Source organism: Myxocyprinus asiaticus, chromosome 30 (assembly GCF_019703515.2).
Source record: "Myxocyprinus asiaticus isolate MX2 ecotype Aquarium Trade chromosome 30, UBuf_Myxa_2, whole genome shotgun sequence".
Lineage (NCBI taxonomy): Eukaryota > Metazoa > Chordata > Actinopteri > Cypriniformes > Catostomidae > Myxocyprinus > Myxocyprinus asiaticus.
In genome coordinates this window covers 9546633-9573499 of record NC_059373.1, presented here as the reverse complement: position 1 = coordinate 9573499, position 26867 = coordinate 9546633, and the positions used below count along the sequence as shown (strand labels likewise).

At 40.1% G+C, this 26867-nt stretch overlaps 1 protein-coding gene across 2 annotated transcripts in view; it reads right to left on the bottom strand.

The window, feature by feature from the left end:
- LOC127420966 (histone-lysine N-methyltransferase ASH1L-like) overlaps window positions 1-26867 on the bottom strand; it is a 58823-nt gene that overhangs the window by 25778 nt on the left and 6178 nt on the right. For both annotated transcript variants that reach the window (XM_051663622.1, XM_051663623.1), the window contains 10 exons: window positions 20838-21634; window positions 15687-20046; window positions 8498-9230; window positions 7772-7948; window positions 7579-7673; window positions 6621-6694; window positions 6244-6289; window positions 4455-4563; window positions 4152-4358; window positions 1879-2025 (listed from right to left, as the gene is read on the bottom strand). In XM_051663622.1, the coding sequence (XP_051519582.1) occupies window positions 1879-2025; window positions 4152-4358; window positions 4455-4563; window positions 6244-6289; window positions 6621-6694; window positions 7579-7673; window positions 7772-7948; window positions 8498-9230; window positions 15687-20046; window positions 20838-21416 (6527 nt within the window). In that variant the 5' untranslated portion in view covers window positions 21417-21634. The remainder of the gene's footprint in view (window positions 1-1878; window positions 2026-4151; window positions 4359-4454; window positions 4564-6243; window positions 6290-6620; window positions 6695-7578; window positions 7674-7771; window positions 7949-8497; window positions 9231-15686; window positions 20047-20837; window positions 21635-26867) is intronic.

Sequence of the window (26867 nt, the reverse complement as noted above, 5' to 3'; positions counted from 1 at the left end):
CATATCATTAATCAGTAAACCATTTTTTCAATGTCTGATATAAGGGAGTTGTTTTACAAAGCTATTAGGCCTTATGAGAATGTCACTGATGTGTTAGGCGCAAAAGGATGTTTAACATTTGGAGTAGGGATGCACCGAAATTTCGGCCACTGAAAAGTTTAATCCGAAAATGCTATTTTAGATTTTTAGCCAAAAGAGAAAAAAAGATGAAAATCTTGGCCGAAAATCTAATAAAAAAACGTTACTTTAAAATCTGGTAACTGGAACACTGACATGGAGAAAATGCATTGTTTATGTGAAAACATGCAGTGGCTGATGACTGATGATAAATTGCTATTGACGGTAACTGCTTACAGTTGAGACACGTGCATCTCTTTATATAGTATGTGTGTGTGGCCACTCGAACAAGCGCAACAGCACAAAATATCTCACCGAAGTTCATGAATGAATACTGTGATAAAAATTCAAATGCAATTGTGCAGTTAGTTAGTTTTTGTTAGTTGCTCACTAATGTCCACATTCCCAGAAGAGATTAAGCGATCGCTTTTGTGCTTATTAGTCCATTATAAAGAGAATTTTCCTGTGCTGGCTGTGCAGAGGCTGTTTATCATGAGTCACATCTGAACTCTGCGATCAAATAACCCCACCTACTGTTCAAGCCCAGTCACGCTCTACATCAGCGCTGCTAAACACATGGAAGAGCCTGACCCACTCGACATCCACTTGCAGTCTCGTGCATACGCGCAAATTCGCACTTTTCACCTGAAACTGGATCAGTGAGTGACTCTGTCAAAGAGAAACCCGTTTATTTTCCCACTCACGACAATAACGACAACATCAATGATGGACAGATACAAGGAAAACTAGTGGAATAGAAAAATATGCATTTGTTCTTTTGTTGTGTATTTTTAAGCACTTTATTATTACTTTGAAGGGTAAAGATGTGCTTGTACCAGACTTTTTTTTTTTTTTATATATAGAGTTGTACAATATTTTAAAAATATTATCCAATATTTTAAAAGTTGTTTAAGCCTACTAATGTAATGTTCTAAGTGTAATCACTTATAGCCTTTAGTAAAAATTTATTCCAAACAAAGTCTAATTTTAAAATAGACATTTTTAGCTTTCGGTTTCGGCCCAGTGTGTCCAGAATTTTCATTTTGGTGCATCACTAGTCTGGCAAAAGTTTGGGAACCACTGCTTTAATATACTGTAGCTAAATTGAATTAGGGTGACAAAAGCCTCGAAATTAAAAGGACTAAAGCCATTAGTATGTTAAGCAACATCAAGCATCGTGGACTTGATATTAAACAAATAGGCTGAGTCCTACACATTACGCAATAAGGTAGAATGAGGCCATTTAGGCAAAGATACAGTATGTGTGTATGTGTGTGTTCTAACAGCGAACTACTGGGCAGCACAGCTGTGTCCCCCACCCTCCAACACAAGCTACAGTTAATCGCTCTTCTGTGACAAGATGGATGATCTGCCACCATCCAGCGGACAAGCACAGTCTAGTGTGTAGGTGTCAGTGTGTGTGAGCGAAACAGAAAGAGCAAAGACTAGACAGAGAGAGAGAGAGAGAGAGAGAGAAATTATCAGTAGACTATGTGTGACACACTAGTAATGTATAGGTTTCCAGTCAATACTAAAATAAACGCTTTCCCCCTCTTTTGAACATAACCATGGATTGTTTATAATGAAACAATTTCTGATGTTCTCAGGATAAAATCATTGCTTACTCAGTGTTTGTGGTTTTCCACGTCGCCAGTGACTCACCGTAAAAAATGACCTTTCTGTTTCTGGACTCATCGCTAACTGATGGGATTTTATTGGCTTACTTCATGAGTGACTCATCAATGGTCTCGTTTCACTCACCATTTCTGCATCTCACAGTTGGGCTCACAGCTGTGGTTGATGAAGCGGGCCTCATTTCCCATGCGGTAGCTGTCGATGACCATACCGCTGTCCAGATTCAGACAGTACTGACCGCTGTGGGAGAAGTACTGCTCCATCATGCGACTCCTAAACATGCGAAGAGACTAGTTGAATGTACTGGTAAACTCTTGCAAAAACATTTAAAATGCCATCTCAAACCCAAACAAGGCACAAGACTAAATCAAAGTACAAAAACAAATTAAAACAAATATTTGAAAAAGTGTCTGTGCAAATGTAGAAACATCCACAGATGCTTTTAAACTTTTATGGGTTGGAAGTGAGAATGAAACTTTGGGTCTTGACAAGGCGCTATGCGTGAAAGCATAACGCATCAAGCATTAAATCATATATCTGCCATGTAATTAGGGGTCCAAGCACCGAAGGTGCAGGAACCCTATTTTATTTGTTCCGATTTTCTTCTTCTTTTTTTTTCTGCCCTAAAAGTGTCTGGACATCAGAGACCGTAAATCGTAGAGATTCCAAACTTGGCAGGAGGGTTCCAAATCCCCCCCCCCACCCAAAAAAAACACATTTTGGGCCATAAATCTTGAACCGTAAGGTAGAAACAAAATTCTTTGTTTTTCCTCTGATTCCTTGCATCATGCCGAAGAGTTTTGCCACCTGACAGAATTTTGCTCCGCCCCTTCATTTTCCCGCTATTCTGGATTGTTTGAAAAAAATTTAAAATGAACTCGTCCTAGGCCGTTTGCCCCATCGGAACCAAACCAGTGCAGAATGATTCAGCAGAGTCCCAATATGTTTTTCTGATTCTGATTTATCGTCAAACAGTACGCCAAAACGTTTCGTAGTGGGCGTGTCCATTTTACTAAAACGGTTATAACTTTTCAACGGATTAAGGTATTATCACCAAATTTGGTAAATGTATGTATGGGCTCATGCTGAGGTCACACACAAAATATTGCATACCTTTGCTTCTTGGTGGCGCTATAATAATTAAAAAACTAACTATGGAACCGTTGGTCCGATTGACTTGAAATTTTGCATGCACTGTCTTTGTCCAAGGTTCCATCAAGGTCTATGAGCACAGTCTAATATCTTTAAAAACATGGCCGCCATCGACCAATCAGATTTCAGCAGCTTTTATATAGGGTTAAATAAGGCCGATTGGAACTAAACTTGGTATGCCTATTTGTCTCTTGGCCCAAGAGGTCTGTGCAAAATTTGACAAAAATTGGCCACCTGGTGGCACTATTGCATTTTACATTTAAATTTAATACATTTAAATTGTATATGCCATTGTGTTTAAAAAAGAAACACGTTATTCAGACCATGCCGTAAACCTCCTCAATCTAAACAACTTTGCCTTAAGCACCATTGGGTTGAAACAAAATGTTCAATAAATACTTGAGAATATTTTAAAAGATTACTTTTTCGAACTAGTCGTAGGCCGTTCGCCCGATTGTAACCAAACCAGTGCAGAAACATCCTCTGGATTCCCAAAATGAAACGTTATCAAAGGAATTGTAAAATTTTAATTTACCGTCAAACAGTACGCCAAAATGTTCATAATGGGTGTGGCCACTTTTACTAAAATGTTTATAACTCTTGAACAGACACTCACAAATATTACGCACCTCTGCCTCTTGGTGGCGCTATAATGGTTAAAAACATAAATGGCTCTAACTATGGAACCGTTGGTCCGATCCACTTGAAATTTTGCATGCAGTTTATTTGTCCAAGGTGTCATCAAGGTCTATGAGGACAGTCTCATATTTTGAAAAACATGGCCACCATCAACCAATCAGCTTTCAGCAGCTTTTATATAGTCCAATTGTGTAATTTGGCATCCACTGGATGATTTCTGTCAATTCTGATTATTTTGGCTATTTCTTCACATGTGCTTGGACCCTGATGATTGCCGCTTGCGGCTATATTTTATTTCGTTTTTGTCCTAACCAGCTGCGACCACCACAAACAAAGCACAACAGGACATTTTATAAGTCGCTAGGTTTCTTTTTCAGTTGTCGCCCTCAGTAACCCCGCCAACATTGAAATCACAATGGTCCAAAATCCTGCTCCACACAGCTGTATCTTAAACATAATTTCTGTTATGACTGAATGTGATTTTTGTAAATTTGCATCATATTTTTCCATTTAGTGAGGAAAAATTACTTGTTAGAACAGTGACACAAGGGAGGGCAAAGGAAAAATGTGCATTGGCTTTATGCATAAGTTGTGTTTAAGCTTCTTACCTAAACTCCTGTTCGCTGACAACCTCTCCCAGGTACTCTATGATGAATTGGCCAGCACGTAGGGGCTCCTTGGTGCGAATGCCCCAGCCCTTCCCCTCCGCCCGGAAGCGCTCGAGACACTGCACCCACTCGTGCCTCTGGATATGCTGGTTATCACATTGATCACCACACGGACATGTACTCTGAGAACACTCGGCAAAGATCATCCTGAGACAGGTAGGAAAAAAAAGGGAAATATAACTGCATCAGTAGGTAAACAGAAGAGTAGATATAAGCCTCTTTGCTATTTAAGCACGCTATTACCTGTTTAGGCAGTCGTCCTGACAGCCCATCTCAGCGTGGTCTTCAGGCGCCCTGCAGTTACAGGTAGTGGCTTCATAGCCAGAAAGAGGCTTCACATCCACATAGACATCTAAGAAGGAAAAAACTGATGGGTTATAATTCTTCAACACTGGAAGATACAATCACATATGTAAACACAAATACACAGTACACATACAAAAACAGTAGGCAGCCATCTAAGAAATATAATTTTGGCACAAATTCTAAGGCAGCATTAACGGCAAAGTATCCTTCTCAGATAAGAAAGTCCCAGAATGTAAAAAAATGACTCCAAGGTATCGAGAAAAATGCTTATGGTAAATATACGTATTTTTTATTAAATACTTAAAAGTATCGATAAACATTAGTGCCATATCATTAAAAAAAACTATTTTACCTAATATTGTATTTATGTATATTTAGGCTTAATTTAGCAACATAATAATGCCAAACTCTGATGAAATGAAATAATGTGAGTAGTACTATTTGTGTGATGCACATGAGTTATGGTTAATAGAGTTGAAGCCTATGAAGTAGGGCTGGGAGATATGGTTAAAAAATAAAATTTCACTATATTTTTCAGCCTATTGACAATATTCGATATATCTCAATAATTTTGTAATTGCTCTGAAATGGCTCGGGTTTTTTTTAATCCGATGAAACAACATTTCATCCAAAATTCTATATTATTAAGGCATTGAATAAAAATCTATTTAAAATAATGAAGGCATGTTTTCCACTAAGGCATGTATTTCACTAATGAAATTCACTTTTTCATTGATATGCACGTGTGTATATATATATATATATATATATATATATATATATATAATTTATATACAATCACACATCCAGTAGTAGCTTAATAAAAAGCATTATTTACCTTTATATATTCTAACTAAAACATTTTTTGTGAATGAACAAGGTGGGCAAAAACGTATTAACAATTCACTTATTTTTAGAACCCAGTTGAATATTTCATATTACTAAATTATTACTGTGGGACCCAGTCAAGTTTATTATTATAATATAATACTGAATTATCATTAGAATTTTGAGAATTAGATTTGTTTTATTAAAAGTAATATATTTCTGTCCTATTTCTTCACCTTCACCTGGAGCTTTTATTTTGACACCGAAAGTGCAGTTTGTAGTTTACAATATTCCGCATCTGTTGAAACGCTGTCTTCTCCTCCTTTTCTGTTATACTGTGCCACCTTTGGAGATTTGTATAATAACTTGAAGCGGTTTGGAATTGTGTGAATGCTTGAACATGCAGTACTTTTCTTTCACAATGCATGTGAGCTGCTCTAAAAGCCCTAAAAACACAAGCCCACAAGCCCTGCGCATTTATATCATGTACACCGATCAGCCACAACATTAAAACCACATGCCTAATATTGTGGTGAGAAGAATATCATTGTTGTGGTGTTTTGGTGGCATGAGGGGGACCTACACAAAATTAGGCAGGTGGTTTTAATGTTGTGGCTGATCGGTGTTTATTATATATATCACTCAGCCCTACAATGTACAGTGTTTCAATCCTATGGTAGGATGCTGCATTAGTAAGTAGCTTTCTATAAAAACAATGAGGAAATTCACTAGGTTTTGAAATGGAGTCAAAAACAAGAGAGCTGAGAAGCCACGAAGGAATCACCAACCCTCAATACTCCTGTCAAATGAGTATATTTTTGGAAACATACGCATGTCAGCACTACAGCTCTCATGTGCACACAGGTAGGGATTGAGACATAAAACGAATTAATCTTACTGGATCTGATCTTCTTGTAGAGAGGCACATCAGGTCTCTTGTATAGCTAAAAAAGAATAAGTATGCTTTCATCAGCTGAAAACAGTTAAAAGCAAGAGATTCAGAAAGATAATGCTTATCCAATACTGTTCCCATACTGAAAGCCAAGCTGTAGCCAAGTTTTCTGTTTTTTAAAGGGCTAGTTTAGCCCTAAAATGAAATTGTCATTATTTAGCCTCCTCACCCTCATGTTGTTCAAAATTACTTTCTTTCTCACGTGTAGACAAGGGTGAGTAATGATTTTCATTTTTGGATGAACTACTCCCTTTAACCTCCCCAAAAATAAATACAAATACAGTGGTCAAATAAATGCAAGAATTGTTTCTTAAAAAAGCTACCTGATCATGTTTCCAAAGCCACAGGATATCATAAGGCAGCTGGAAATCGATGCGTTTCTGTCTCAAGTATTTCCCTGGACAAATGCAGAAAACAAATTGCAGTTATTAATTCAATCTCTTTGTCCTTTAACTTGAGGCTGCACCATTCAATATTGAATAAACTAATCACCTCATAACTCAAACCATAACTAATCAGCCTGATAGCCCATAAGGACATACATTATCAACTGGTTATAAATGTCGACAGAAGTCATATACCAATACAAGTCCACCTTATTCTTTGAAATAATATTTCTTTGAAATTTATGTATAATATTTAGCTGTTATGTTAAAAGCTGAAAGTTAGATCCAATTGTCAAACAAACTGCAATGCGATATTATGCTACATTAAGTGATGCATGAGGCTGTCATGTTCAAATTTGTTTGCTAAGTTTCTAGCGACAAGTTATTTTGATCTTTCTGCACTGAATGTGATACTAATATGCCACATAACACAATTACAGCTAATCAGAATGTATTTGATGTTCAATATACAGCTATATGGAGCAGGATTTTGGGCCAACAAGATTTCACAGTGGATGGGGCTATGCAGCATGGGCCGTTCACACCAAACACGTTTTTATGTCCATTGTTTTTCTATGTAAGCATGCGCAAGATGGGCGTCTATGACCGTTGCAGCGTGTCTCACTGTTTTTTTCCAGGGTCTTGCACAAGAACGAAGGTTTTTTTAAGGTGTGAGGTTAAAAAGAACATCTTTAAAAACCCATCTTGAGACACCTGCATTCAGAAAACATTTGGTCTGAACAGATCCCAAGTAAACAACCAAATGCCCTGCCAATCGCCATTTGCCGTAGTCATAGCTTGTTAGGATAAAAACTCAGATTTACATGGAAAAGAAAGCTTAAATCGCTTGTCACTGTAAAATGTAACAATTGCTATATTTCAGGTATAGACTCACCAACATGAATGGGAGCAGGAAGAAGGCCATATTCATGTTCACCTGGAGTGTATTCCAACTTCTCCTTCTTTAACTGTAGTAGCTGACTGCGAGGACTGATAGGGGGGTGGGGATGGAGAGATACAATTTATTTACCTGGGATATGAATTTTATTTAAAATCCTATTGCTTAACAGTATATCTGTGCTCCTTACTCATCAGTCTTGTACACATCAGAGTAAAGTCCCGCTTTCTGGAACTTCTTTTTAGGTGGTCTAGCAGCTCTCTTCTCCCGTTGGCTGGTCACTGATGTGTTTGGCGCTTTTTCCAGGGAAGTGGGACCTGTGCAATCTGGGGTGGGCTGGCCATCAGGTTTTCCCTCCAATGCACAGCTATGTAAAAACCATTAATTCACTATGAGAGTGAGAGTTCTGTGACTTTAAAATCAACAAGAACAGCATCTATAACCTATTTTACATTTGTAATGTGACGTTTTCCAGGGAATTGATTGGATCATGAAAAGTTTGCAGTCGAATGGTTTTGAGGGCATCCTGACATATCCCAGTAGTAATGCAGTATGATGGTGCCACAGCACGTTCTGTTCTGATGCTTCTTTTTCAAATCTATCGTTATTTGCTGCTATGGCCGTAACTTTTATTACATTAACCAGCACTGAATTACTGCATTAAACATTAGCAAGATAAGACAAACATGTTTCATTGATGAATCGTGCACAAAAATATCAGAGACGTTTATTAGGAAAAGTAAACAGGGTCAATTTCATGTTGACTTTAAAAACGTTTCATGCACCATATACATTCACCTCCATGCTCAATTGTGTCCACTTATGTCGGGAAAATTAACTACACAATTTATCTTGATACTTTGTTAAAAAACATGAGTTTGTTTAAAGCAATGCATTGTTAGTATTTAAAGCATACCTGCGAAAACAATGCATTTCTTCCTGTGTCAACCATGCCCTCCCTCCTTCTGTTCTAGCTTTCGGCATAATTTCTTCTTCTCTAGCAGCTGACTGTTCTTCTTCTTCTTCCTCTTCCTCTCTCTCCTCCTCTAGTTGTTCTTCTTCTTCCTCCTCACCTCCGTCTGTCTCTCTCTCCCAATGTTTTCGCTTACGTCCATTTCTGCGATGGCTTTGTACTACCGACTCAATGGCATCAACCACAGTGTCTTCCTCCCACAGCACACCTCTGTCCCTGTTGGATACCGGGTGGTTCTCTGGTTCAGACGGTTGTGATGGGGGTGATGGAGAAGGCAAGGGAATCGGGTGTTTGCGGGGACGCCCTGGACCCCGTTTTTTCACCACGTTGTTTCCTGTGCGTGCTTGCCTCTGCAGCTTCTTTGCACGAAGGATCTTGTTTACATGGTGCAGGCTGTTTTTGGGAGGGGGTGGGGCTAACCGATGGGAGTGGTGGGAAGGGGAGGAGTCAAAGCATGCAGGCTGGGAAGAGCATGTGGATGGACTGGCCTGGCAGCTGGAAGGGCGAAGAGGTGCCCCGCTTCCAGGCTGGTCAAGAGTGCAATGAGAGAGGCAAGAAGAAGAGTGAGACAGGGATAAAGGAGGATGGTGGTGATGGTGGTGTCTGTGTTGGGGACCATCAGAAACCTCTGGGACACTGGACTGGCCACCACGGTTCTGCGTGCCAGATACGTTCCCTAGGAGACAAAAAAAAAAAAAAAAAAAGAAAAGACAGACAGAGGGTTTGATATTTACTTATTCTGCTTTCATAGAATACTGCCCTAAAAAGGCCAAACGCAGCAACTACAACAGTGAAACTGAGAAAAATTGTTAAATGGTTAAATAATTATTTGGACTTTGTGTGGATTTTGTAGTTAATGCAATTCTCACACAAACATAGTTGTGCCAAATATGTCTGTCCCAGGACAGGCCAGAGAAACAACAAAGTAAAACTAAACTAAACAAAAAACAGCCTGTGTATCTGTTTAATGCCCCATTTGGTTTGCTTTTGACACTTAGCAACATTCAATGCAGATAACAGCATCTTGCAACTGACTTTCAACAAAGCAACACTCTCAAAGTCATCTTGGTATGTTCATTTTCTTTATAAAGGGGTGACTTTATAAGAAGGTATATGAAAAAGGACTGGGACATCATTTCTAAAATTAATAACCTGCAACCTCATCTATAATCCAATTTATGCATTTATCTCCTGATCTCCTACTAAACAAATTCCGAAGCAGCAGAAAATAACTGTCTTACAGATTCAGCAAAAAATGCAACTACCAAAAGCAGCTAACAGGGCCCCATTAGCTCTGTTCCCTTTATCCTTTAATTAACTTAGTCTCAGCCTAACTCCTTTTCAACACAGTCTAGTCTATTTTGTACTGTTCATCTTATCTTTCCATCAGTCGAAGACCCATCCTTCCACATCTTTCTATTTCATCAACACAATTCCACTTTCTTAACCATTTCATTACTCTCTTTGTCTATTCCAGTCTAAAATTCCAGATACTGATAGTATTTCTTAACAGGACTCAGCTAACCTTGCAATAATAATCAAAAATTTTCCAGACTGTATCTCTTTATAATTGTAGCCTATTTCATTACTTGCATTAGATTTGAAAATTTTTGGAAGAAAATGTGAGTGGTGTCATGCTTTAGTTTGGACTGGCTTTATTGTGCTGTTATGCTATGTGCTGGTCACTACATATAGCTCAGGTCCCTCCTTCAGTATAGGTCAATGGGATTTTTTACCTGTTTTATTTAGGGGTTCATGATATATCGGCGGGCAATATATTAGTGGCCGATAACAAAAAACAAAAAAAATCAAAATATTATTGCACCAATAGTGGAATTACCACATAAATTGTTACGATTTATTTGCTTGTGGCTGAGAATCTCTGACTGATTGCGGCTTCTCTCCTTCAGGCAGACAACTGAGGCAGTCTCAAATGTGACACATAGGGTTGCAAAATTCCGAGAATTTTCAAAGTTGGAAACTTTCCATGGGAATTAACGGGAATATATGGGAATTAACGGGGATATATGAGAATTAAAAGGAATCAATGGGAATAAACTGGAAATTTGCAAAATTGCAAGTTACCCTATAACAGGGAACTTAAATGTAGTTGAAAAAAAAAAAAAACATCTTGCAGCATAATCTTGGTTAAAACAACCAGATTTAATGCAAATTCAGTTGAATTTCTACCCTGCGCATTCCTCAATCACATGCACACAGCACACTACTTACTGCAGGCTACTTACTACAGCAGGACTATTGAAGCCACACTACTGCATTTGAGCCAAAGGACTACATCCAGTCAAGTAAGTTTTGATGATATTACTAGGGTAAATATATTTGATCTATGGTATTAAAGTTTAACTAGTAAATACTAAATCAAAATGTGTTTATACAGTAGCTAGCTAGCCAGTAAATTAGATATGCTAAATGTAAGCTAGCTAACACCATTTCATTGACAATTTAAGAGGCTAGCTATCATGGTGCTAGCTAGCTCAACTGTGATGCTGTTTCTTCTGCCTTCTGCTAGCCAGTTTTCTGTTATACAAGAACGCAGGTTATAGTTTGATTTAGCATGCTGATTGAGGAGTGTTCATCTATTCATCTAGCCTATTTCTATTCATTTGTCCAGCATCAATTGTAAAATATTTTTACCATTCCAGAATATTCCAGTTGTTTAGCTAACTATTTATATATCTATGCATGGCATTGCATTAGTGTTTTTTACAAGCTTTTTTCTAATCTTATTCTACAGAACAATGCTACATGTGCCATCTGATGTGTGGATACATTTCACCTCAGCCAATGTAGAAGGAAAGGCTGTGTACATTTGCAAATACTGTGCAAAGACCTATGTTAAGAATGCTACAAAGATGCAGCAGCTTATAGCCAAGTGCCCAAAGTTTTTTTCCAATATTTCCAAAATTCCCCAGCTTAGCTTCCCATGGAAAGTTTCCGGAAATTTACCGGAAATTTTCCGCCCCTTTGCAACTCTAGTGACACAGTTTTAAAAGCCAGGCTGGTTGTTACAAGCAAAGCTCATGTTGCAATGTGAGGATTATTTCAACATCTCTGCATCTTGTTACGTTGTTTTGGGGCTTGTTTTAATTGGGATCATCTGCTCTAAGCAACGATGTGCCATTTTCCATATTCTGTTAATGTTTCATTAAGTAATAAATGAAAACGAGACAAAACGTACATGTATATTACTTAGTGGCAATCATTTTAGAGTATTACTTAATGAAACATAAACAGAATATGGAAAATTGTATACTGTTACTTACAGCAGAGGATCCCAGTTTGAAATGAGACCAAACACAGTGTTCCACAGTGCATTAGGGCTGGGCGATATGTAAAAAATATTTTAGTGATAATTGCCTTAAAAAATGTTGCGATATCCGATTACATTGTCAACCCACCTGCCGAGGGTCGGTGAATTTTTTTGCTTTATTGATTTTGCTTTAATAATTTAAACACAAAAAACTTAAACAACATTTCTAAATACTAATTGCACTTTAAACTAAATGAAAAAAGCATTAAAATAATGAAGTGGTCAAAAAAAATTATTTAACCACCTCCCCAAATCCAAACATTTACCGTCTCCAACGGCCCCATTTGCCATCACGCAAGGATCCATCAATGCAGATGGAAAATTACTAATAGCCTACAGATTAAGAACTAAAGATAATTATAATGTAAAGACAATGATAATCAAAATAAATAAGCCTAATAAATTCCCTTGTGTTCCCAAAATAATGCTGCCAAATGTGTGTTATCGAATTTGTGCTTGTATTGCGTTTTGGTAATACAGTTAATGCTGCCAAAAGAAAAGAAAATAATACTCAATTTTAGGTTCAAGGTGAACATGTCTTGTATTACTTTATGATTTATTCACTTTCGTCTTTGTTTCTTTAATATAAAGAAAGGCTATATATTACTGAAACTGCAGTTGTGTTCACAATGCATGCTAACCGTGTGGAAATAAAGTGAACTAAAGTCACAGCACCCCCTGAGATGATCAGAGATCATTTGCAGCATTCTCACAGATGACAGTATTCTTTAAAACAGTTTTGAGATGAATGAAACAAAGAAAAAAAAGAGTGAAAACTCTTTACATGCACTTGCTCCACGAGACACGAGACCTGTTCCAGCTCATGCTGCACGCCTCTGAACAAACAGCGAATCAGACACAAGCAGTAGCTATGTTTCCATCCGAGTTGTGAATTTAATTTATGCGAAAAATCTGAATATCGCAAAAACAATGTGCGGATAAAGCCGCGTTTCCATCCCTTGCATTCAAAAGAACAAAATCGTCACTTCTGGAGATATTGTAGCGGTTGTGTGACTCTTTTATTAATAAAATACTTTAGTAACTTGTTTCATGACTGGAAAAGACAGCACATCGCACAGTTCTGGGAACACTATATGTGTGCGCGTTCCTCCATCATGACTTTGCGGTGTGGATCTATAAGATATTCTTTTAGATATTCTTTTTTCTCCCCAATTTGGAATGCCCAGTTCCCACTTCTTACTAGGTCCTTGTGGTGACGCGGTTACTCCCCTCAATCCGGGTGGCGTTGGACAAGTCTCAGTTGCCTCCGCTTCCGAAACAGTCAACCCGCACATCTTATCACGTGGCTCTTTGTGCATGACATCACGGAGACTCCCAGCATGTGGAGGCTCATGCTACTCTCCGCAATCCACGCACAACTTACCACGCGCCCCATTGAGAGTGAGAATCACTAATCGCAACCACGAAGAGGTTACCCCATGTGACTCTACCCTCCCTAGCAACCGGGCCAATTTGTTTGCTTAGGAGACCTGGCTGGAGTCACTCAGCACACCCTGGATTCGAACTCACGACTCCAGTGGTGGTAGTCAGTGTCTTTACTCGCTGAGCTACCCAGGCCCCTATAAGATATTCTTTAAAAGTATCAATAAACCTGCTCTTCGGGAAAAAGTGCACGTTTGTGTTTAACTTATTTGCTCTGCAAACTCTATGCAGGCTTTGGATTTTTAGGATACCAGGATGACCAGGGCTGCAATTCAGCTGCAATGATTGGTCCGCTGGTTCGTCCAGTTATGAATTAATTATTCAGTCACATGATTGTCTTGATGCACATCTTGTATTCCTGTTAAATTCAATGGGACTTTATTCGGTAAATGTGCTTCCATCATAGTTTATGCGCATTTCTTCTTATCGAATAAAAAAATGTATCCACCTCAAGCAAGCGTATACATTTTCCATGTGCATTTTGGAGATTTTATTAGCATCTTGGTGTTTCCATCCAGCAGATTTTATGTGATATCCTAAAATGCGTATAAAAAAGCTTTGATGGTAACATAGCTATTGACGGCTTTTCTTTTGTCTGTTCTAAAAAATATAATAAAGTGTGTTTCTTCAAGCGCATGTCTTTGTGACTAACAGCATTTCTTGTCATATGTCATTCCAAGACGTCTTGCAGTAGGTCACCTGCCTGTTGCGGGTAGATGAGCAAAATTACCCACACATGTAATACATTTGGATGAGGAGCTCGCGAACTGGATTCAGCCTCGTCGCATTTGGCGGGTGCTAGTTTCACACCCTGGTCACTGTTTAATATATCTGCCGACTTCCCAGATCCATGGTTTTGCCAATATTTCCCAATATTGTCGATCTTGTCTGTTCGGAATCGGGATCTTTGCAAGACATCGACGATATCCGATTACATCACAGCCCAGCCCTACAGTGCATAGACCTTTAAATAATAATCAGTGTCACGTGAGGTAGCTAAACACAAGTTTGTGAGTGAAACTATTGGACTTGTTGTATTTTACGAGTTGAGATTTTCCAATGTTTTGACTCTTGTCTTGCAGTATCATGTCATATCACAAATGGTGCAGGATGGTTTACACACCGAAATGTACTACTTAGGTTCAATGATTTGGGCTTCAATTCATCTACTCCTCCTTCGAATCACATCTTATTCACTGCCTTATTCACATTTTTTAACATTCCCTTTTACTTCCAACAATTATTGTCCTTTTACTCATTCTCATCAGATTCTCTCCCTTTCTTGCCACTACAGTGAATTAATGGTGCAGTCAATGACCATTGGATGACCTCATGTCCTGAGCTCTAATCCTGGATTACATACTATACTTTGCCATCTCACTGGGGACCCACTATGCATGAGCACATATACACAGTCCTTCCATCTAAGCATGACTGAGAAGCTGTTGTTAAAAAAATTTTTTTTTAAAAAGGGTAGTTCATTTCACATAGCTTAGCCCTGTTACGCCTGAGCAGGTGTGTGTATATGTGAGAGTGAGGATAACGTAAGAAATCTAAAGTCAAACATTTTTACTGATGCTATTGGCCTTGGAGTGCAATGACAAAGATTTTGCAAAGCCATTTCTCTTTTTTGCTGTTGCTATTTAAAGGAATGTGGGAGGTATTATGTATTGTAGAACTTTTTAATCTTTTGAATCTTTAAAAATTTTAGGATCTTTAAAGGGCTAGTTGACTCAAAAATTAGAATTCTGTTTTCATTTACTCACCCTCATGTTGTTTCAATCCCATATGACTTTCTGTCTGACGTGAAACTCAAAAGAAGATGTTAGGCAGAATTGTCTTCCATAGAAGAAAGTCATAGAGGTTTTGAACAACATGAGCAAATGATGACAGAACTTTCATTTTTGGTTGAATTATGCCTTTAACAACAAGCAGCAGATTCAACCATTCTTGTGTCAGCCACTTTAAACCACTAGTCGTGCAAAATGCTGTTGTATTATGGCTTGACCCTGAAATCAATACAGAACACTGACTGGAAGTGCTGGAGACTAATCATAAATTTGTTGCATGCACTGAAGCAAGTGACGTCCAATAAAATTTCAGCACAGAAATGACTACACTTCACAGCATTAATTTTGCAACCTTCACAATGTCAAACTAAATTTGGGTCACCTCAGGAAGCTCAAGCACAGATTTGCATTCAGCTGTTTGAAAACAAAATGTTTTGAAAAGAGCATTGTTGTACTCCATTGCATATGCACTGTGATTATTGATGACAAGTTCATTACAATCAACTGGTCAATCACTATTCAATAAACTTTTGAATATCAGCATTAGTCCATAAGATTTTTCCCTTACCCAACTCTCTCCTCTCTGCAGATGTGGAACGATCCCTTCTCATTTTCCGGTCCAACCGCGAGAGGCTGGGACTCTCTGACGTTCCACCTTTTTTGCCATGACTCCCCCTGAAGGAGTTACGAGTTAGTGCAGATGCAAACAAGTTGGTGTGGTGGCTGGTCTCTGCCTCCTCAAGGGGGGAAGTGGCATCTTCCTCCTCACTTTCTGAGCACTCCACTTGATTTTGTGCATATCCTTCAGAGAACGTACCAGACCCAGAAAGGGACTGGTTCCTAGAGAGTTTGGAGTAATCAGTATCAGAACTTCCAATCCTGAACCACGAGTCAACAGGATGATGCCCCCGGCTTCCACTACCCATAGACAACCGTGAAGGCCCAAGACAAGACATAGAGGCCTCCTTTCGCTTGTACCGTTCTGCAGAGAACGTGGAGGAGGAGGAGGGAGAGTTGGCAGAAGCAGCAGCTGCTTGTTTGTTTGCACTGGAGTCAGCAGAGCCATCTCGACCATACCGGCAGCGTTGAAGGGACTCTACATTTCCTCCAATTCCTTGCTCCCCTGCCCCCAAGCCCTCACCTCCAATTTTTCTACCTCCTCCACCACCTATAGCTCCACCACCTTCATCACCCTCCTCTTCTCCACAGCGATCACGGTGCTTATGCCTATGCTTGTGTTTGTGGTGCCAGCCAAATGAAAGTTCGGACGACATGGCAGGGTAGAGTACTGATGAACGACCCCCACTTAAATACTCCTGCCTAAGTAGCTTATGTTTCTTCTTGTGAAATTTGGAGGGGTTAAGAAGCAGATGAGATGGGTGATGATGATGGACATAAGAAGAGGGCGGAGGTGGAGGGAAGGAGGGGGAATGCACATGGTGCGATGGGCCAGAGTGGGGAGCCTGATGGTGGGGATGGGGGTACAGAGCACTTGCTGGGGAATAACCACGATAGTAGCCAAGTCCCAGTGGGGCAGAAGAGTATGGGACACCATAAGTAGGATGATAGAAACCTCCACTGGAGAGGGGAAAGCCTAGCCCAGGTACAAAAGGTACCTCTGATATAGATTCTCTGAGCTTAGGTGGCCGCCCTCGTTTCTTCTTAAGGTCAGGTTTCCGGACATAATGAAGTGAATCACATGGGTAGGCTGGGTGGGGTGAGTAATACCCACTAAAATTTATCCTGAATATGGTGGGCAAGAGGTCTCTATGCAGATAGTGACGGGGTGGTGGATTGGTTCCACCTCCGAGGCTGCTGCTGGCCCTAGCACTGCCCAGACCAGACCCACGACCCATGCCTGCTGCTCCAGCACCCAGACCCAAGCTGCTACCCAGACGAAGTGAAGGTGTGCGATGAGCAATTCGTACCTCGCTGAGCTGCACACAGATCTCATCCAGCTCAGCCAAAAAGTCTGGGTCTTGCCTCCTCGAACGAAGCTGAAGGTACTTCTTCTTGCGTTTACGTTTTTGTCGTTTCAGTTTATCATAGCTTGGGCAGCCATGTCCACGACGCTTGCACTTATGCTTGTGCTTTTCTTTATGTCCAACCAGTGCAGAAGATGGGGCAGCAGGGTGTGGTCTTCTTGGGTCAGGTGACGCTCTCACTCCCAGTGGGGAGGGTGTAGGCGAGGGACGTTCCAAGAGAACTGAAGATGAATGGCTTCTCCTACCTCTGGAAGGGACTCCAATTCCAACTCCCACTGATGACCCTATGACACCAGGCATTAGGAGTCCACTTGCCATACCCTGTTGGACCCCTACACCAGTTAAGCCACTGGCACTACCTCCCTTCTCCCCACGGTCTGAGGTGCTGTTGTTGTCTGTTCCAATGCCACTGTCACTGGGTACTGTCTCTTCGCTGTGTGATTCACTGACTGGGGAAGGTGTGGCTTCCTTTAGCTCACTAAGAGGAGCAGGGGATGTGGGCAACAGTGGCCTTGGAGGAGAAAACTTTCGATAATGGTAGAGCTGCCGGTAGTGGTGGTGGTGATGGTGGTAGCCTCGGCAAGAAGACTTCTTCTGAGATGGGTGTGCTGATGTGGAGCTTCCTACAGTGCGAGCAGATGGGGCTGAAAAAGTAGGTGGGGGAAAGGAGAATGAGTGGTGGCCCTGATGGGAATGGCTATAGTTTGAGTGGGAAGTGAAGTGCACTGAACCAGGCTCAACAAAACTGGCATCACTAATGGGACTTTGGCCCCCACTTGACTGTGAGAGTGATGGGGAAGGGAACACCTCAGATTGGTGTTGCTGGTTTTGTAAGGCGTGTGACTGGTTAAGATGGTGTGGGGAGGATGTGTTTGGGGACAAGAAAGGTTCGGGAGGGGGCGTAGGGGCACCTGTGGTGAGATTAGCTGATGTTTTTGGCTTACGACCCCTTCTTTTACCCATATATATTGTCCCCTTTTTGCTTACATTGATCTGGGGACCCAATTTACCCCCAAATGTAGCAGCAAGTGATGAAAGAGACTGTGTTGTAGCAGCCACAGGGGCTGGTGCTCCACTGCTTCTGGATCCATCCTGCTCTGGCCCTGAGTTTGACCCAAGCAGTATCTGATTGAGGAGCCGCTTCCTTTTCACTGTCTTCATTTGATTGATTTTGCCTATGATCGACTTCATGATGAGCTGCCCATTGCCTTTAGTACGAAAAGCTTTATCACCTACTGAAGTATCCCCTGACTCAGGAGCAAGAGTTGGAGGCTGGGTTTCTTGTGGAAGGGTTGGAGGTAAACGTTTGGGTCGACCTCGTTTTCTTGCCATGGATTTAGGTGGATTCAAGTCCACTTCAGGGTGCAAAACAGGGGGATCCTGCTCTTCTTTTGACTTAAGCATGGTGTAGACTTTTGAAGGGGGCAGTTTGTTTAGGGGACGGCCGTGTGCAGGTGCATCTAACTGAGGCATTTTGGACTTGGGACGTCCCCTCTTCTTGGGTGGAGATGCAAAAAGTTCTGAAACAACAGGGGGTACACGATTAACATTAGGAGGCCGTCCCACAGGCCGACGAATAGGGGATGAGGGGTCAAGCCCTGAAGGCAAAGGTGCGTCTGGTTTCTGATGGTTAGAAGAAGCTTCTTTCAGGGTGCGATTGACCACCTTAGTCCAGCGAGGTCGTCGTCCACGCCGTTTCTTAAGGGGCTTAGAATCTAGTTCGGTTGGTGAAGCAGGAGATATAGCCCCAGTGTCATCACATAGTGGTGGTGGGCTCCTGCTGGCACCAGAAGAGTTAGAAGGCGAAATAGTGCATTTGGTGGACTCAGCAGGACTTGGCACCCCAATAACGCGACTTTCCTGATTGGGACTACGTTTGACTGGGCTTAAACTCTTACCCCTCTCACCTCGAGGAGCTGACAGAGAACACCTTTCTTTAGCATCCTGCTTCCCTGGAACAGCTGAAGTTGAGCCCTCACCTAAATCTCTAGGACTGTTTATGTCTTTTTCTTTGTCACACTCTTTGTCTTTCTCAGTAAACTCCTCTGTTTGGGAGGGACTCGCTTTAGGCCGTGATCCTAGGGAGCCTGGCAAACCAATGTAACTGCCTGCATTTTCTATCCTCTCCAAGGAGGAGGATGAAGAGGAGGAGGAAGTAGTTAAAGAAAGAGAAGGTGTGGAGGAAGAATGAGATGGGCATTGCCCAAGACGAGACTGAGATTTCATTCCATTGGTGGAACTATTGTCAGTGATATCACTTGTGGTTGTTGTCAAACGACTACTGCTGTGAGACAGTGCAGTACTAGTGGTGGTGGTTGTGCTGCTGTTGCTACTAGTAACCCCTTTTGAAAGTCCATCTGATTCCTCTTTTCTAGAGGTCCCAGATAATTTCTCCAGGATACTGTCTTTATTTTTGGACCCATAAGGTCGACCTGGGGGTCGTGAGACAGGTGGTGGTTGGGCAAGGTGCCCTGCCCTGGAATAGGTGTTCCTATTGGCCATAGCCCGTTCAGGGCGCTGCAGATTAGAAATCAAGGGAGGTGAGCTACTGTGTGCTGGAGCTGGCGACACCTTCCGAGCTTTCGGTTTAGGGCACTTTGAGGGCGGGCATGTAGCTATGAGCTGAGCAAGTTTCTCTGTGACTGTAGGAGCACCCCAGGCTGGCACCCCTCTTTCTTGCTCCTTCTGTCCATCAGCATAATTGTACTGAGGATTTTTTAGGATCCCATCTGTTTTGGTGTTCTGTGGTGATGCTGCAGTTGGGGATTTTGTTGGTGGCGATGGGACAGGGGCGAAGTTGGTTTGTGGAACGTGGCTCTTCTTTCCAGAGGAGAGTGATTTGCTTTCTGTTACGGGGCGATGAAGGTTTATGGGTCTCTCTGAAGATGCGACAGATTTTACCTCAGCTTTTCCCTCTGACTTAGAAGCAAGTTTTGCAGGCCCCTAAATATAAAGAAGAAAATAAGGTTTATAAGCCACAGCTACATTGTAAAAACAATTAATGTGACAGTTCACCCAAAAAGGAAAAAAATCTGTCATCATTTACTCAGCCTTCTGTTGTGCCAAACACAAACTATTTTCTTCCTTCCTTTCTTCTTTTGGAACACAAAATAAGATGTTTGGCTGGTAGACTCAGTCACCATTCACTATTATTCTATACACAAAAGATGTAATGAACATGAATGGTGACTGAGGCTAACATCTATTTTTGAGTTCCATGGAAAAAGAAACTCATATGGGTTTAGAACAACATGAGGGTGAGTAAATTCATTTTCAGGTAAACTATCGAGTTCCTTATGAACACACTCATTGGAAAATGTTCTGAATTCTACCTTTTATACAAATTATGTTTATTAAATTTTATATTAAATTATGCATGTTTATTATATATTATATTTAATTTGTTACACATCACAAAATTCCTGTTGATTAATGGAATTTTTTACCATTTTTATCTTTTTTCATAGAGAAAATTAGGAAAAGTATGACTGAAGAGACTAAGAAAATGTGGGAAGATTTGCAAAGCTTGTTTATCTGATGAAACCACACAAAGGAAAGTGGTGTGTGAGGGATACTTGAGAGTTTGTCTATCCCATTCAGTCACGCCACTGTTGGTTTGCCATATTTAAACAGACACTGGGAATCGACGCGTGTTATGTAATTCCCTCTAGTCTCTTTATTTACAATTCTTAAGACGTTTAAGAAATACTGTGTTTGCATTTTCAAATTAGTACCTTTTTTGCTGGAGCACTCCCATTCACAGAAGTGACTGGGCTGGTGGAAACGGGAGGAGGAAGAGAAGGTGCGGCAGACAAAGCAGCAGGAGCGCAAGACGATACAGGCGCTCCTCGGCTGACAGAGGGGCTTTTCTCTCCTTCTTTTCCACAAGGTGGGCTAGAGGTTTTGCTGCTTCCATCACTGGCTCCGCCCCCACGATTAGCACGCCCTCCACCTCTGCCTCCACTATGCCTTACAGTGGCTCGGAAGGCTGGCCGACAGACATAGTTCTCCAGGATCTTAGGAGGCTTCTTCATGCGTTTGGCCTGCAGGCCAATCTTGAGTTTGACGTTGCCCTCTGAGTAACTGGTTTCTTTGACCGAGAACTGTGGAGGCTGCGGCTGCTGCAAGTCACTTGTCACACTTTCAGCACCACAAGTATCAGTCTGCACCCCATCTCTTGGTTTCTCTCGTTTCTTTTTCTCCTCTTCATCGTCCTTCTTTCCTCCTACACCCTCCTTCTCACGCTCTGCTGGGGGGGCATTGGCGGGGAGGGGGGGTGGCGTGGAGGGCCCCCCCTGTGTCCTCTGATCCATCAGTGATATGGGGAACAAGGGGGGCTTGAGTGGGGCAGGATGTTCTCAATAGTGTATAGCTTCTTACAGGGGGACTGAGAAGATGTCAGGTAGGAATACAAAAGTGGAATAAAGGGGAAGGGGGAGGGGGATATAGCAGTGGTTAAAAAAAAAAAAAAATCCTTGGTGGGTTGATGCAATCTTGTCCCTTCCGAAGTGGTCAGCCCTCTCACTTCAAACTGTGGAGATAAAGACATAGGATGGGGGTGTTAAGACCAAGAGACAAATTAGCTACATTTCTGAGATAGTCTTAACCTTTATTTAATTATTAACATAGAATGGCCTTGCAAACATGGGTCACTGCCACCACAAATATGACTTTGAATGATTTACCTAAGGGCACAGAAAGGCTAGATTAAATTATACCATAAAAGGCTAAATTTATCATAAAAACAGTAAAATAACATATTGTGCTGCTTGAAAATCACTAATGAACATTCAAACCCTAAACAAGGTGTTTGAATATCACTGGCTCTTTCAGTGTCTACTCTGTGAATATGTTTATGAAGCTGAAGACCTATGTGGCAAAACAGAAAGCTGTTAAAAACATGCCTGAAGGACACAGATCCACAGACCCAGTTTCATGAACCAACTTCACAACTCAACAAGGAATACAATTTTGTAAATCAGAAACACTGTCTATTAAGTTAACAAAAACTTGTGTGGAGACATTATTAAAATTCCATCTAAGCCTTTATAAAAAATTTTGCACAAAACTATTTAATAACTTGCACAAAATAGAATGAATATGAACTGGCCTTTCTAAACACATTTCAGTCATATTGTTATCTTAACTTGTACGCACCATTTAAGCTTTTGAGGAAAGTGCCCTAAGTTAGGCTATATGGTTTCTTGTTCTTATAAATTTTTTATTTTAAGAATCATAATTTACCCTGTAGGGATGTGTGAAACGACTAATTTCACTGACGTTTAAAGGGAAAGTTCAACCATCTCAATATCTCAATTGGTGTTATGCAGAAAAAATAAAGTCATACACATCTGGGATAGCATCAGGGTGTGTAAATGATAAGATAATGTTCATTTTTGGGTGAACTATCCCTTTAAACTGAACTTTTTGAGTCGACTAGTCTAAAAAGTAAGAAACTCTCAGAAAAGTCAAAAAACATTGTTTATGCGACCCATTTAAAATCCTTAATCAATTTCAATCAGACACTAAATTCCACTGAAAAGGGGCATTTATCTGAAACGTGCTTGCTTTGCACAGGGCCTGAAATTCAGTGCAGGATCGCAGGTATTGCGCACAATTTTAATCATTCCTGCAAGTTCCACGTTCATAATGCGGGAATTTCCCACACACTTTTATTCACTTTACAGTGCAGCTACGAATGTGTAAACCAAAATATACAGATGAACAAATCAAATCAATAAACTTGTTTTTGTATCTAACTGTAATTCCAGAAGCTTCGCGAGTACCGCTATAGACACGAGGCGCCGCATAAAGCCTAATGGTTATTTTAACAACAGTAGCAGAGACACCACTACAGATACTGGCATCTTTCACTTAAACACATTACAGAAAACGTAAATTAAGCAAAATGAAACTATCTTCATCTGTCTGATATGTGATTCAGACGGTTCAGCTAAGCCAGGTTTGTGTCAGGACATTACGTGCCACCTTCGGACTATAATGTTTTTCCTGTCTAGATTTAGCTTTATTAATCAGCATGTTACGAGCCTTTCATAATAAACATTTTTGTTCTAATTTTGTGAAAATTAATCAGAGATGCCATCAAGGAAAGGAAAGCCTATTTATGCTTAAATTAAGCAAACGGCTATTTAATGTTTCACTGTTATGTAATTTATTTGTTTGTTGTTAGTAGATTCTCACTTTAAGGAAAATATAAAAATGGTCCATTCAGACTTTTACATTTTTATACATTTTCTCTCAGGGGACACCCCTGAACCCACAGTATTATTTTATCTGTCAAAAGGCCTCCTATGTCCCATAGATTCTGAATGTAAAAAATATTTCAACACAAAAACTGGACTGTTGTCATTCAACTTCAAAATAAACTGTTGATCTTATCTTTTAATATTCATTGCCAAGCGCCCTCGACTGATGAAGTCTTGATGAAATATTTTAATCTTTTGGTAGAAAAGACCTCTCAGACCCCACTACTTTAGCTCTATCTGGGCCCCTAATGTCCTCATCAGGATTTTTTTCTTGTTTTACAAAGTACTATTGCTGCCAACGTGGCAAGTTATAAAAACTATTAAAATAAAAAAAGATACATAATTTCCTAGCCATATAACTACTGACACCATGTAAGCTACATATTATTATCCGGACCTTTGCTGGGAAGGAAATGTAGAGAACGGAACTCTTGGAACTTTAATTGAGTACCTGTTCTAGAGTTCCATTCAGGGTTGTAAATTAACGGGGGCTCTGGGAAAAAAAATCCCCCTGCAATCTGATATAGTTCCAAATAGATACAACGCGATCTTCATTTGAATTTTCGCAGATCATTATTTGTTTCGTGCTGTCCATTGTGCAGATGTTGTCAAGCCAGTGGTGGATACTCGCACCATAAACGCACACAGACGAGCACTCTCACGAGCATGCATCAGTTTGATGTCGTGCTCCCACACTAAAAATAAAACATTATTAATGATAATATAATAATTTTACAGAACATTAACATTTAGTGTATGACTCATATCTCTGACTACTGTTCATTGTTAAATGTTTATTTTTGCATTGTTTTATTCAATTGACATGGAGTTGCTAAGTTTTTTTTATAGGCTCCTCATTCCAAATTTGGAGAAATGCTGTCATCTCGTCTGTGTCGGTGCATTAGTTTTGTAGGCTATGTTAATTTAATAGCCAAAATATTTTGGAAATGTGTGAATGAGAAAAAAAGTTGTTTCAGTAACAATGCAAATAATGCAATGTAGCGATCATGTGATTTTGTAATTATTGAAACATTCCATTTTAAAATTGAATTAAAGTATTTGACATAAAAGGATGTCATTTTATAAGGTTAGAAAAATTTCCCTATGTAAAGGTAAAAATGCCCCTGAAAATCAATTCCAGGGGGCAAATATTGCCCCTTAATGGAAAAGTTGATTTCTGACCTTGGTTCCATCTGACCGATACAGGAATTGAGAAAAATAGCTCCCTCGTGAGATTTAGTTGAGTTTGTTGTAACATTTCAGATGTTTTAGTGTTATGAGCAATATGAGCCGTGTAAAGGGGGAATTCCTCCCCCTTTTTCAGAAATGAATTTCAGCTTGCATTATGATCATTGTACATTAAATATAGAACATGACACACATTCACTGAATCGACGTTAGCGAATACAGGCAATCAGGCATATTTACTAAAAACAATTCAACAAACAGGCAGTGCAGGACCAATAAGAGCAAACCTAGTAGCCTGTCCTAAACAGAACTCACCAAATAAAAGTTACTTAACATATTAAAAAGGTCTGGACATTGTTGAAAATAATTAACAGGTAAGCCAAATCTACAAGAGAAAAAATTCACTGAAAAGTGTGCGTATTTCATGTGCATTAGTTTATTATCTAATATGTTCAGCTGTTCAGTAAATAACGTTAACCAATAACAGTTACGATGTAAAACATTTTTTGTATAAACTATACTAATATAGAAAAAATTAGACCTGTGAGAAATCTACAATAAACCTAATGTATTGTTCTAAACATAACATACAAACAAAATAAAATCAGTTAAGCAGTCAGCACATCGTTGAAAATTGCCTTAAAATTCTAGGCTACTTAATCAGAGCATACATTATTAATGAGCAAAATTAACATGTCAACATGGTCTGGTGAAAGATGGGACCTGACTCACCGGAGGCGTTTATCCTGCACTTGAAAAAGCCCGCTCAGCGGGAAAACAACTTGCATGCACAGATTTAAAGAAGACTCAAATATGAAAACATCCATGGCGACTTGCAAGCTAACGTTTCGAAAATCTGCTTCCTGCACCACCACCGAAGGGATTTCATAGCTAGTTTGCTCATCTTGCGAGAGGACATTTTCCTGCAAGCGCCGCGAGTGAGAGAGGGCAGAAGCACACGTGGCCTGAGGTGAAATTAAACTTTTTATACATCTGCTCTGGATAACCTCTTTTTAAATAATTGTATTATTAATTATATTTAAAAAGTAACATTAACATCATAGTAATTTATGCGCATCCTTTGTAAAAATTTAAAGCCAAACGTGAATGTTTAAAAATGTTGAACAGATTAATGGGCAAAAATACTGACCGACTAGTAATTCCAGTGTCGACTTTCAACCATTTAGTCGACTAGTCTTGCACATCCCTACTTCCTTGATAACAGTTTGTATAATAATGAAAGCATTCTTTAGACATCAATCCTATATTGAAAAGAAATACACTAAATGTATATTTTCATTAGTCTAAAACTCTAAAACTAGCTTTCAAATCTTGTTCAGTTTTAAATATGGCATGTCAAGACGTGTTGCGCCAGGTTTTACATCAATGACAAGACACAAGAGAATGTCATTGGTGTCAACCTGTCAAAGATTTCATATTTGAATTGAACACAAGACCGAATGACATCTACGCAACTACAGCGTAGTTGTTATTAGTTAGTTCTTAATTGTTATTGAAAACTTAAAGCAGTAAATTCACACACAAATAACAATCCCGTTTTACAACCCTGTTTAAGAGAGTTTCTGAAAAATTGACTGAGATTATAAAACGCAGAGAACGTAAACTTTTGGAATTAAAAAAATAAATTTGTCTAGGGGCTTGACAAAAGTAACCTTATGCACCAAACACACCTCCAAAACAAAAGGCCACGAAGTAATTTAGTACCACGCCAGCCACAGGTGCTTTCAGAGGGTCAAGTCATTCAGAGGCGAGTCAGAGCAGTGACCTCAGCATAAAGGGCTCTCTGGGAGACAGAGGATCCAGCTTTTCAAGCCCTTTTTATGACTGCCATCAGAACAGCGCAGACTGCCACCGAAAGACTGAAAGACTGAGAGAAAAAACAGAATAGTTTCTCTATGCCCTACTGAGACCGAATGCTTACACATTATACAAGTCTATTAAGAATGCCTAAGTCATTTGAACAGTACACGTTCGGTTACGGCTGTTTAGCGCTCGGCATCAAAAAGAGCTCGAGTGCCATTTTACGGAGTGTTGTTACATTAGTGGTGGTCTTTTATATTGGGGTAGTCGTTTTCTGTGAAATCACCACAACTATAAACTTAGCTCCAGAACTTGGAGTCCTGCCTTTCTTCCCCCACTTCTCAATGTTTACTATAATTACTCACCCCATTTCACTTAAACACGCCCTTTCTCTTCAGTCCACCCTGGCCCGTTTCACTTACTGCAATCCAAAAATCGCACCTCTCTCATTCTCTGCCCAACCTACCCTTTCACCCTGTTCTGTCATTC